The 13,832-nt window shown below is 35.5% G+C and overlaps 1 protein-coding gene and 1 long non-coding RNA gene across 2 annotated transcripts in view; one reads left to right on the top strand and one right to left on the bottom strand.

Moving 5' to 3' along the window:
• Window positions 1–6: 6 nt before the first annotated feature.
• The window catches only part of LOC149128999 (adhesion G protein-coupled receptor G6-like), a 33,298-nt gene continuing 19,472 nt past the window's right edge, over window positions 7–13,832 (top strand). The window contains exons 1-6 of the mRNA XM_089346845.1: window positions 7–29; window positions 1,641–1,787; window positions 4,723–4,851; window positions 7,366–7,487; window positions 9,900–10,023; window positions 10,895–11,039. Coding sequence (XP_089202971.1) covers window positions 1,764–1,787; window positions 4,723–4,851; window positions 7,366–7,487; window positions 9,900–10,023; window positions 10,895–11,039 — 544 coding nt within the window. The 5' untranslated portion in view covers window positions 7–29; window positions 1,641–1,763. The remainder of the gene's footprint in view (window positions 30–1,640; window positions 1,788–4,722; window positions 4,852–7,365; window positions 7,488–9,899; window positions 10,024–10,894; window positions 11,040–13,832) is intronic.
• The window catches only part of LOC149129002 (uncharacterized), a 7,702-nt gene continuing 7,522 nt past the window's right edge, over window positions 13,653–13,832 (bottom strand). Inside the window, exon 2 of the long non-coding RNA XR_016240592.1 lies at window positions 13,653–13,832. This exon is cut by the window's right edge and continues 389 nt beyond it. This is a non-coding gene — a long non-coding RNA (uncharacterized LOC149129002).

Genomic DNA, 13,832 nt, shown 5'->3' with positions numbered 1-13,832 from the left:
GAACTAATGGAACAGAAGCAAAGACTGAGGTACAATACTTTCTCATAATTATTCTTTTATTGATCGTTTGTTCTAGACAATACATTAGAACGAAATATATTAATTTTATTGCCACATAAAGTAGTTATGGTACGAAGCTTCGTAGAGTTTGCAATCAAAATGCAAAATATAATATACGCAGCATATAGATTGTATAGATTCAAAATAAAGCAACCATAATAATGCTTTCTACTACAGGGACAATGTCTGAAATTTGTTGAGTGGCGGCGGGTGAAGAGTCAAATGATATCGTTCCCAATATTTCAGTGATGCATAAGTTTATTGACACCGAAAGAATGAAAGGCAAAGTTAATTTCACTGGAATTTGAACCCAGAACGTAAAGAGTGACGACCTGCTCTAAGCATTTTGTCCGGAGTGCTAAAGATTCTGTCATCTTGCCGCATAAATCTAACTAAGGAAAATCATTCATTAACGAATATAAACCACAATTAAATATGGAAGCATCCGTCATTAGTTAATACTAGTCTACACACATCCTTATCACTATTTTACTGTGAATCTGTCCGGAGTGCTAAAGATTCTGTCATCTTGCCGCATAAATCTGTAAGTCTTGAACTTTTCCTAAAAATCGAAATTTATCTGTATAAATAGATGGACTGCGCGTGTTCTAGTGATTCGTTTTCTTCCTGTCCAGAATTTTAACGACGAGCGCACACAAACACACGCACACACATACACACACACATGCACACATGCTTGGGCGTGCACGCACACATACACACAGCTGAACATGCTCTGAAAACCCCTTCGTAGACCACATATATTAGGAGAGAATTTAAGAGAAAATATCAAACATGTTCCTAACTACGCACATAATACGAGAGCAAGCTGTCCTAATTTCTATTAACATATATTTGATGCTGTTGTCAACTAATAGAGTAGGAGGGACATTTACGTCAATGTGTAATTATGTGTAACTATGTGAGTTCGTTTGTTTGGTTGTATATATGTGTGCACTTAGTTACAAAACCTTCCAGGTAGACTAGCAAATGTTGTTATTAGTTGAAATGATTGAGATAACCATCGTTTTTCACAAAATGTAACTGTATTCATGTCTTTGAATATCTGAGAACAACTAAGAAATTGGGAGAGAAAGCAGAAAACTACTGAATACACCATAATTAGTTGGCCAACGTTGAAATTTCTCTGGTTACTTGTGTATGAAGTAATGGTAGTGGGTGATAGTGGTAGGTTTAGCTATTATGTTAATTCTAATATTGAAGTAATGTAATAGTTGTGGAGGAAGTAGAAGTTACAACAATAATTGTAATAATTCAGTTTTTTTTTAAATGGATCTCGAAGCACATAAAGCTATAAATAATAGCACGTAGGTATTAGGCTGAAAAATGTTTTGGATATGAAAAGTGATAGGCTGCTCGTGAGACATTTCCGATCCAAAATGTTTTTTTAATTATTTTTCTAATTAATATCTATGTGCTTCGAGATACACTATTCCAAAAAGGAATAATTTCACTTCACGCTCCGTCGAAAGCTTTTAAATGTTTATGACTTGAACAACATTTAGCAGTAATTTTTGTTATTTATCAATTTCAATATTTCTTTCATTCTTCTCCATCAGATATATAACGAGTCGAACTCACAAGTAGAAGGTACGATAGACTTCATTTCTTTGCCAAAGAGTTCATTGAAGCATCTGACAGACGAAGAACTGTTAACCTTTTCAAGGGTTTTCTGTTTGTCTATGAATGATGATAAACTATATAGGGTATGGTACAAAAATGAAAACATTTCTTCTTCTGGTTGACTAAAGAATGTTTGAATTCATTGCTACTCTTTTGATACTGGAAAAAAAAAACAATACTAATACAACAAAATTACCAATGTTTGTATGTATGTACATATGTATATACGAATGTGCGTGTGTATGTGTGAGAGAGTGTGTGTATCTGTATGTGTGTACCATTTATGATGCATATACAAAATCAGAACAGCACTTCTGAGTTTTGTCTGAGAGAAATTACTTTTAAAGGGTTTGGTGTGTTAAAATCAGAGTTCCTTCAGAAAATGCAGCACCTAATCATCAGACATCAGTGTGTATATATTTAACAAGATACGTACTGACAGTGACTTCAAAGTTTCAGCCTGCTAAACCACAGTCAGACTATCCGATGATGGCTTAGCTGGCCGAAACTTCGAAGTCACTGTCAATACTATTATTGTTCAAGGCGGCGGGCCAGCAGAATGGTGAGCACGCCAGGTGAAATGCTGAGCGGTATTTCATCTGCCGCTACGTTCTGAGTTCAAATTCCGCCAAGGTCGATTTTGCCTGTCATCCTTTCGTGGTCGATAAATTAAGTACCAGTTGCGTACTAGGTCGGTCTGGATTGACTCCCCCCTCCCCTGAAATTTCAAGCCTTGTACTTATAATAGAAAAGAATACTATTATTATTGAAAATAATAAATTTGTAATCTTTAAACATTTGGAATAACCCCTTAGATAAATGTCATATCTGTTTTTATTACAACTGAAACTACATGTGGTTGAGAAGCTTGCTTAACTAGCTATGGCACCATGGCTTCAGTCTCACTGCACGGCACTTTGGGAAAATTTCCTCTACTATAGTTCCGGGTCAATCAAATCGTTGTGAGTGGTTGTGAGAGACGGAAGCTGAAAGACGCCTGTCTTATTATATATATATATATATATATATATATATATATATATATCAGAATTAAAAGAGTGACTCAAGGTCTTAGTGTGTTATGCGTTATATTCATTTCGGGAATTATGTACCTCGAAGTACACTTAAAGCTATACCTATTGGATTGAAGACCCCTTTTCGATATAAAAGAAAGGCACAGCGGCAATTCCAGGCAATGTAAAAAACATTGTCTGGACTATTGTCTTGGTTGGAAACAGATGAGTATTGGTAGTAGGCAGGTCATCCAACCACAGGAAATCTGCCTCTAAAAGTTCAGTCTGACTCATGCAAATATAGATAATTAAATGTTAAACTACCAGGACGCTGATCACAATACACACATATACATCCGAATATATGCATATATGCAGACGCAGATTTATCCATACATAGGGATATATATATATATATATATATATATATATATATATATATATATATATATATATATATATATATATATATATATATATATATGTGCTCTGATTTTGGCGCAAAACAAAACCAGTTGCACAGTCAGAGACTAACGTGAACAGTCATGGATTTAAACTGGTAGTCCACACTGACGAGGCTCAAGGTTGAATAACCAAAAGCCGAAACCTGGTTTGTGGATATCCCTAATTGCATAATATTTTTATTTGGGCTGTTAAATGTTTTAATTCTTTCTGTTTTCCTCGCATACTGTTTTTCTCTGTTATATTGGTGCGCTACGGTGGATTATTTAAGACTTAGCTCTTATTTCTAGCAGGTAGATGGTCATTAAGCATCATTACGCTTCGTGCAAAAATATATATTTCATAGCTCCTTAAAGCTATCATAACTGCGTTCCACCCATGCTACTACTGGTGATATCATCAAATATTGAATTTATCCACAGATGATATGAACAGTAGTGACATCTAACTTCAAATCTCAGTGTTTGAATATTTCATTTATATATATATATATATATATATATATATATATATATATATATATATATATATATATATATATATATATATATATATATATGTATATATATATATATATATGTATATATATATATATATATATATATATGTATATATATATATATATATATATATATATATATATATGTATATATATATATATATATATATATATATGTATATATATATATATATATATATATATATATATATATATATATATATATATGTATATATATATATATATATGTATATATATATATATATATGTATATATATATATATATATGTATATATATATATATATATATGTATATATATATATATATGTATATATATATATATATATGTATATATATATATATATATGTATATATATATATATATATATATATATATATATATATATATATATATATATACACGCATAAATATATATCCAATACTATTTGAGTAACAATCTCAGAACGTGCGTTTAAAATCTTCCATACTGTTATTGCTTTAAAATCAACGAACATGAAGTACCGGCACGCAGCTGGTGATGGCTGATCTCTATGTAATATTTAATAAAATAAATTATGAAATGGTATGAGACTCATCAACGTTCAGTTGTTGCGACAGCACGGTGACAAATGTTGGAATTTATGAGCTTTTCAACAGTTTCAGCTACCAAATTCCTCTCACAATATTCTCGTCAACCAGAAGCTATTGTAGAAATCATTTCTCTCAAGGTGCTATACAAGGGGATTGAACATAGGATACGTTGAGTTCCATGGAACTTTCTGAAGCACAAAGATGTACCAGCAGCCCTTAATGTTAACAATTCAATAAAAGCAAATTATCCATACCTTAGAGCAAGAACAACCCTCACCAGCGATCTCCTATTTAATATATATTGTATTTCATATTGTATTAAGTTGTTTTACTGACTAAAGTAATGATGTCGAAGTGCAACAACTGTGGCGTTAGGTTTCATGCTTTAACGATGTATTAGTAAACTCTTCTATGGAAACATATTAATATATTTAACGACTTCTCTTTACAGATAATACAAAGCGCTAATACCGAAGCAAATACTAAAATTAACAGCCGTATTATTGCTGCAAGTATTCCCAACGTTAAACTAACCGACCTTGATGAACCAGTTATAATATCACTCAATTTAATAGATCCGGTAATAACTATGTATTTCATTATAACTTGTTTTTAATGTTTCATTTCAGGGTCATGCCTCACTCCTCCCAAAAGAAACACGGGCCATGGCGAAACATGTAGTAATAGTAGTAGTGGTGGTGGTGGTGGTGGTGGTAGTAGTAGTAGTAGTAGTAGTAGTAGTAGTAGTAGTAGTATTTACGAGTTATATCTTTATAATGTGCGTGAAGGATATGCTTCTGGTTATTTGTGTTGTGTTTTAGTGTTTCAGTACCACCAGTTTATTGCTTTAGTATTTTGTGTATTGCCTTCATTGATTGTGGCTGTGTATTTTGCCTTTCATGAATTTCTATGGGGTTTCATATGTTCTTGTTCTTATTGTTCTTGTTGTTCTTGTTTACTTTCATGCCATCCCTGACCCTGTAGACCTATAATGAAACACTTTCCAGCTGTGAACATCACATCATTTTGTAGTTCATCAAGTACGTCTATAATTACACCATCCAATGTCTTATGATAATACAGTGTATATTATGAGATTATACATAGATTTATAAACGAGATGGAATGGTTAGTTAAGCCACGTCATAAACACAGATCTGGGATTCACCCGGTCAATAACCAATCATTGGTAACCGTGCTCTGTTCCGTTATTTTGTTAGTACATTTATTGGGTTGTCCGGAAAGTTCTTGATGATTTTACAAAAGGTTCTTCTCACTCAATTCATGTGGTACCCAAACATCGTAGCGATTTGTGTATCCAAGCTTTACCAGGTAAACATGAACGACGGATTTTGATAGGTTGAGGCTTTCTGCCAATTCTCGGGTTGTGCAATGTGGGTTATTCTCAATTAATCACTTTATTTGGTCATGATCTGTAGTAGATGGTCTGCCTGATCGCTCTTTATTAATAAGACTGCAATCTCCAGCTCGGAACCTTGCGAACCACTTCCGTACAGTTCTTTCGGATAAAGAAACATCACCGTAAACTGCGCATATTTGTTTGGTTGCTTGTAAGGCATTTTTTCCTTTTACGGAAAAAGGAAAGCATCAAGTGCCGAAAACGAACTTTCTTATCTTCCATTTTAAAGGATTACAGAATTAACACAGGTTATAGGAACATAAACCTTCTACCATGAAAAGATAGCTTCAACAGTGCCCTAAATGGAGGTGTAGTCAAATCCTATTTTATGGGCTCAACCATTTTCTAAAATAAGTCGAAAGGTAAGCTGCTATAAATCGGCACGAATTTTCCGGACAACCCAATAGCAAAGATTCATTACATGTATTTAATTACAAATTCATTTGATTAAATTATAAGAATTTTAATTGTTTTACAGAATGTCACGAACCCGCAATGTGTTTATTGGGATAAATCCTCTGAACGGAATCCCTATTGGTCGACAAAGGCTGTAATATACCTGGAAAGAACGTACTTTGTTCCTGCAATCATCTTACAAGTTTTACCATACTAATGGTTGGTAACATTACGACAACTTGTTAATTGCCTGTAATCTGGTAGTTATGTCTATGCATAAATAATTTCAATACCTACTAAACTTCATGTTGGTGGATATTTTAGTACATATGTGAGATTGATTCCTTATAAAAAGTCACTGTTGTTCTTGCTGTTGTTTATTAGTTTAAACTCACGGTGGTGTCTTTTAGATGTACCAAGCTACCATCCTCAATTAAATGGATCAGAATTCCTCCAATACTGATGTGAAGGATCAAAAAAGAATAGTCATCCCCGCTGGATTTTTGAGCTTAAATAACCTGAATGGTACTCTAACTGATTGACATATATTTAATATACTGTAGATCTCAATAGTACAATAAACATGTTTTCAACTTAGATGTTAAGCCTTTGGTCTCTTCATGATTCAGTTACAAGATCTCTCTTCTCATTCGCCTGAACCTTTTGTGTCAGTAATGCTTATTTATCCAAATATTTATCAGTTTTACAACACCCTTGCTCCCCATGTGAATAAAACATTCCTCTAGGTCCATATTTTAGCCTAAAGGAATAGTTGAACTAACACAGTATGTTAGTTCACTCCATCACCTGACATTACAAAAAGAGTCGAGTCACAGATGTTGTTTCTCTCATTGTCAATGCTGTCAGGAATATTATTGAATTAAATCACTTGTTTTTATTACTGCTTTCATTTCTATTATTTTTGTTACCAACATAATTTTTCCTTTTGCGTTTTTAATGTATCTAGACAAACATTTATCTGAAATTTCATGTCATACGTCGGCCCTCAGTTGAAGGATAGTTTAAGTGAAGCAGCTTGGATTAGTTGTACTGATAACATATACTAAGATATACCTTCAGAGAATCTGAATTCAAGACTTATAAGATGGTGGTATATTCTACCTGGACTTGGTCATTTCATATAGACATCATAACGACAGTGTCATGTCATATGTTGTAGAAGATGGCGCCACCTATATCATATTCTATAGACGTATTAACTAGTATAAAAGAAAGGAAGAAGAGGAGGAGCTTAAACGATGTTTGTTTCTATTGCAGGATGTCTACCAGAAGAAAAGAGATGTAAAGAATAATCAACTCTTGTCTATTCTTTCTAACATTGGCTGTGGAATATCATTTGTCTGTCTCCTCCTGACAATAATAATCCATGCTTATTTCAAGTGAGCGTTTCAATTTCTATTTTATTTTATAAACTGTTCAAATGCATCCAGACAGTGTCCATCAGTTTGTGGGTCTTTCACAGATTGGTAAGCATGACGCGGTTGATGTCTGCAAGAAAATCATGGATGTGAAGAGAATTCCAGAATGTTGTCACTTTGAGGAAGGATTATTGAATTGAACAATAATTTTAGTGCAGGTTTTTATAAGCGACTCACAGTAAGGATGACATGAGAAAAAGAGAGGGACGGAGGGAGGGAGTGAGAGAGGGAAGTCCTGTGTGTTTAAGTAGAGTTAATTCAGAAAAGTAATATCTTTACTATTACTACTATATCGGTCTCTACCCTCTTTGTACAGTATGTCTGTGACCAATTTGTAGTGTGTTGGCGAGTTAATATTTTCTATTCAGCCAGATTAAATTCTTTTGGGCGAAAACATTTGTATGGTATGTGTGGTGTATATATATATATGCGATGTATGTGAAGCAACACACCCTCCCACAGACAGAGGCGGTTAGCTAATGATGTGGAACTTCTGATGTGGTAATTCTGTCCATTCTGGCATTAAATCCATTATCATATCTGCTATATAAATCTAATAGATATATTTGCTAGAGATACCAATATAACCCATGATTTCTTTCTGGATGACCTAACGATTTACACACAGCATATTAATAATGCCAAAATACAGGTAGAGTCTGTAACATTTGAAACTGACATAGGAATGGGATTTGGCCAAAAGAAATGGCAGTATTTGATTACTGAATATGAGAAGTAAGTTCCACAAACTCAAAGCTTGCGCATCAACAATCTCGCTATTTCTTCTTTTCCACTCAAAGAATGCAACAAATACCTCGGTATTGATGAAAACATAACAAGTGAAAGTGCTACAAAAATATGACAAAAAGGGAGGCGACATTACTCTTTGAATGAACTATTTCAGAGGAATTTTCTAAAAAATTAGCTTTATTACTATTGTCTGAGATAACAATGTAAGGAATATGAAAACTTATGATTATTTCACTCAAAGCAAAATTTAATAAGTACATATTTCAGTTTCACACACACACACACACACACACACACACACAGCTTCCCAACCACATGATCCGGAGATCAGACCTGCTGCATCACATCTTAGACAAGTGTCTCCTACTATAGCCGCGAGCTGAACGAAGTCTTGTGAGTGAGTTTGGTAGAAGAAACCTGTCGTATGTGTGTGTGAGCGTGCGCGTGTGTGCGTGTGTGTTTTTATACCTGTGTTTGTTCCCCACCATCGCTGGACAACCGGTGCTGGTGTGTTTATGTCCTCGTAGCATAGCTGTTCGGCAAAAGATACCGATAGAATAAGCACCAGGCTTTAAAACAATGTACTGGAGTCGATTCGTCCGAATAAACTTTTCAAGACAGTGCCCTAGCATGGCCGCAGTCTGGTGGCTGAAACGAGTAAAGAAATGAAAGAAAGAATAAAAGAATACGTATATATATATTCAACTTACGATGAAAGTAAACAAAGTTTGCTTTCGAAGCGTTGAGATGCATTGACACATTCAGATAAGGAAATAATTGATACTGTTCACGGGCATAGGCGTAGTGTGTGTATGTGTGCGCGTGTGTTATATGTACTTTCGCTCTATGTTGACGTAATGTAATGTAACAAAGTTTTCTCCGTGAAAAAATTGTTGCTAATCTGCATCTAAAATCACTATGAATATCCACTGCAACGGTTGCAAATAGCCACAATTGGAAACCTGCATAGGCATCAAATAGTACAAACCGCATCTGCATTTATCTTATTTGATAATAATACACAAAATAATTAGATTTCCTTAAATGTTTAGTAAAAGCGGGTTTATAAACTGCCTCTGCTGATGAAATCCCAACACAGAATTGAAACTACTCTGGCTGATCATTACTTCTTTGTCCACAAAAATATTGTACGTACGTAACTTGATGCTTACAACTGTTCACTGAATACAGTATTGACTAAAACCTACAGATGTAGCTTCTTGTACGGTATGACTACTTATATACCAACAAGGTATATTAAGTGTGTGTATGTGTGTGCTTGTGTGCACCATCTCATTGCACACCTAATGTATCATGTACAGGCGTCTGACTTGTTCTTTGACTATAAAAAAACTACTACCATTAACAGCCAAAACTACCCAGTGAGTAGAGTAAACAATAAACCTAATGTTTTATATTACATACAGACCATTATACACAGCTACTTTCACCACATCTATATACATATTCTAAATGCATATTTCGTATATCTTCTACATTTCGAATGACCATCACCGACATACATAGTTGTAGTTTATTTTTTGTGCTTTGAGCAATTTCTATTAAATTTATGTTAATTAAATGCAATATTATTATTTCTTTTTTCTTTCTTCATTAATTCAGAAATCTATGGAAATTAATGGCTTCCAAGATTTTAGTAAACTTTTGCAGTTCTTTAGCTGCTACTTATCTTATCTTTCTTGTTGGGTTCCAAGGATATATTATAAATGTAACAGCTGCTTGTAAGGTAAGTAAATGCATTTAAACCAGTAAATATTTTGTTTTATATTAAACATTGTGAAAAACAGTCGATTAACTTAAATTTCATCCAATAAGAGCCCAAGCATTTTGGCAAAAATGCATGCTCCCTGTATTTCAAAAAGGGCCAGCTTTGTCACATTCTGTGTCACACTGACTTTTTCTGACAAATCCATTAAAGAAATGCGTATCTGTGGAGCGCTCAGCCACTTGCGCGTTAACTTCATGATTCGAATACAACCCTTATCGTCGTAATCGATGCTGTACCAGCTTTCATTTCACAATGATTAACTGTCAGATGAGAACATCAATATTTATAAGAAATACCAGGTAATGAGTCATCAATTTTTAATTCGTCTAATTGTATTTTTGTGCGACATTTTCTGCGCTTCCTCTCGCCTGTATATAAAATGTTTAGCTCACCTCGCATGTCTATATTAGCTTCCTGTCCAACATTCTTTGAATTCTGTTCTATACCTTTGCGCCTTTCCATCTAATCAGGCAATTTTAAGGATGAGGTGAGTGAGTCGATACCATCGATCCTTATACTTGATTGGTATTTTCATTTATCGATGCCGAAGACGGATGAAAGGCAAGGTTGACTCCTGTCAGTGATAATGTAGTGAATTCGCAAAAAGCATCTAACGAAATTCCCTTCTATATTGAAAGACGTCTTTTTGAGTTCTTTGTTGAAATTTCAGTGGGGCTTATTCTAGCATTTATCCCTCTGAATTCAACAATATAAAATATCAATCAAGGACTGACATCTATCCCCCACCCTTGCAAAATAATATATATTCGAGGCCTTGCGTCAATGTCAAATATCATTAATATTACTGTTACTGTTGTGGTTTTTGTAGGCAGTGGCTGCTCTGTTACGTTACTTCCTTCTGGCATCTTTCATGTGGATGGCTATAGAAGCTTTTCATATTTTTCTGTCTGTGGTTGTTGTATTCAAAAAATACCAGACATCTTTTTTAAAGAGGAGTTCAATTTTGGTCTGGGGTATGTATAACGTTTTTCTGTCATTCTGTCACTAATTTCATCTCTCTCACATATACTTTTTCTTTTCCTTCTCTCTCTCTCCCTGCATCGCACATACACACACACACATTCTCTGTGTTAAAGTTTTGCATTTGAGAATTGTTGATTCGCCTGAACCACTTGAACGCAGAATTTATTGAACCAAAAATGATGAAAGAAAGAATTGCCTTTCGTGGGATTCGAACCCTGCATATTAAACTAAACACTTTAAACCATGTCTTTTGGAATCCTTTGGCTGGGTGTTGTTACCCAGCAAGGGTTCAGTTCATTTTCCTCCGTTATTCTCTTCTAATGTTACAGAAAGTATCGACAATCATTACTGTAAAGCATCTAGGACAGTGCTCTATGTCCTCAGTCCTCTACATCATTATCAATCTTACAATATTTAAAAGACACTTTCGAGGCTCGAAATTACATTCCTGTTGCTTAAAAAATAACTACAGTCTAGGTTATCGGTGTATCTCACAATAAAATCCAGATCTATAAACCCAAGAGTATTAAATACTAATTTAGAACATCACTCCCGGACTGTTGTCGATTAGCAGTCGGTCAGCATGATCAAGCAGATCTGTAAAAGAGGACGGTCTATCCATGCCCATCCTGCCCATATATCAAATGCAACAGAGCTCAATTTGTTATTCCAGTTCTCAGGAGTGTATGACGAGATCTAAAGAAACATAATATCTTTCCCTTGCACGCTAGTAAGTTAGTTGACTCAATATCGTATTAAGACGGAACCACTGTAAGATATGTTGTTGTTGCTATTATTATTACTGCTAGTGTTGTTGTTGTTACCGTTTGACTTCAAATCAGCTCTACGAGTATATAAACAAAAAAACATTTTTGGCCTGACCACCTCCTCTCTTCAGACAAAGTGTATCTTAGGTTGCATTATCCAGCATGTACTTCCTTTTTAAAAGTGTTCTGCAAAAGTACGACACCTGCTGGTGAGAATGGACTGGACCACTACCTATAAATAGTAGCACTGTGAGTAACTGTGGCAGTTCGTGTAGGAGAGTAGTTCATGCCGGTTCTTTTTGCTGTTCGATTTAATCATTTTTGATCCCTGCTGAACGTGAGTCACATTGTTGATTGTTTGTTGAAGGTCTCCCGTAGAAGTAGGCCTAATTGTCGAATCTCATTGTTGAATTGCTACTTGCTGTTTCTTTTTTGCCTGTGATTGTATAATTGTCTTCTTCCCCATTTATTGGTGAAGTAAAAGAAAAAAAGAAGAATGGTGTACGAACTAGTTCCAGCCGGTAGCTATGCTTCATCCACTGGAAGACGTTTAACTGCAGACGTATTGCAGGTTCGAGAGGTGAAAATGGAGCAAGGGAAGTTGAAGGAGTTGAACGAACTGATCGAGAAAGAGAGAACCAGTTTGAGGTTGACCCCGCCGCAAGATTATACAGCTAGTGTAACGAAGCGGACAGTGGTATATAGAACGCTGTCCACGACAACGAAACAAATTGAAATAGCTAAGGTGGAAGCCATAGAAGAGTGTTTGAAGGAGGTAAAAGCCTCACAACAATCTACACCAAAGGGGAAAAAATACGGCACAGTGGAGGTAAGGTTCGCTAGCGAACAAGAAGCGATAAACCACTCCACTGTGGCGCTCAGGACACTAGCGTGGGTACTTCTACCGACTTACTGTAGCAAACGAGTGACCAGGGTAAGGATTGGCAGAGTATCCCCAGAGATTGAGGAGGCATGGTTGGTAGCAGTAATTATGTATAATATGGAGGAAGCAAAAGTTTTAAAGTAAAAAGGACGAAAGAGATAAATTGTTGCGGATACGGAATAGAGGTGGCCATCCAGATCAGTTTACAAGACTTGCACAAGATTGTGGAGGAGGTGATACGGCCGGAGGATGAGAAATTGAGAGTGGTGGTGGAGGGAAGACCTCCAACCTGTTACCAGTGTGGAATAAGGGGACACATGAGAATAAGATGTCCCCAGAAAGACGATAAAGGTATAGAGGAACTGAAGCAGCAGAGTACCGGGCGGGAGCGGAATGACGGACGCTGTGAGTGAGAAGTGTTCAGAGAGGGTGGAGAAGGAGTGTACGGTGGTAGATGAGAAACAGCAAGGTGCCGATCAGGAGCAGAGTGATGAAGAGGCGACCCCAGGAAGTGAGAAGTGTTCGGAGAAGGTGGAATATACGGTGGTAAATAGGAAAAAGAAAAGGAAGGAACATGAATGGGAAGATGCACAGCAGGCGATTCCAACAACATCAACAAGGGAAGCCAATGTGGAAAATCAAGTGGGAAAGCAGGAACAAGTAAATGAAAAAGAACAAAAAAAAAAAAGAAATGGCACATGGTGACATATTCGAAAAACAGGGAGATTAAAAGGAGAATAATCAAAATGAAGTCGGTAATAAGAGTAAAGCTAACAACGGAATATTATCCAGAGAGTACCGAGGTAATTGTAATTGACAAAGAGATGTACAAGACTGAGAGAATTGTTCGGAGATAGGATATACCCAGCAGGAGTACGCGTGGAGTTCGACGACTTGCCGCCAGTAATAGATTATGAGGACCTAGTGCCTTACATAAAATGGTGAAAACAAGGTAAATGTTTGGAATTTTAATGACTGTAAAACTGATGAAAAAAGGGGAAAACAGAGAAGAAAGAAAAATTATTTAAAAACGTTTAACTATAACATTTAAACGATACTGCTTGCGATCGGGGAGCATGTAGCCATTTCACCGCCATTATTATAATTCATCCTTCATTCGTTCGTTCTGTGTT

Source organism: Octopus bimaculoides, unplaced genomic scaffold, assembly GCF_046866305.1.
Source record: "Octopus bimaculoides isolate indiv1 unplaced genomic scaffold, ASM4686630v1 contig229, whole genome shotgun sequence".
NCBI classification, from domain to species: domain Eukaryota; kingdom Metazoa; phylum Mollusca; class Cephalopoda; order Octopoda; family Octopodidae; genus Octopus; species Octopus bimaculoides.
This window is presented reverse-complemented; position numbering and strand designations above follow the sequence as displayed.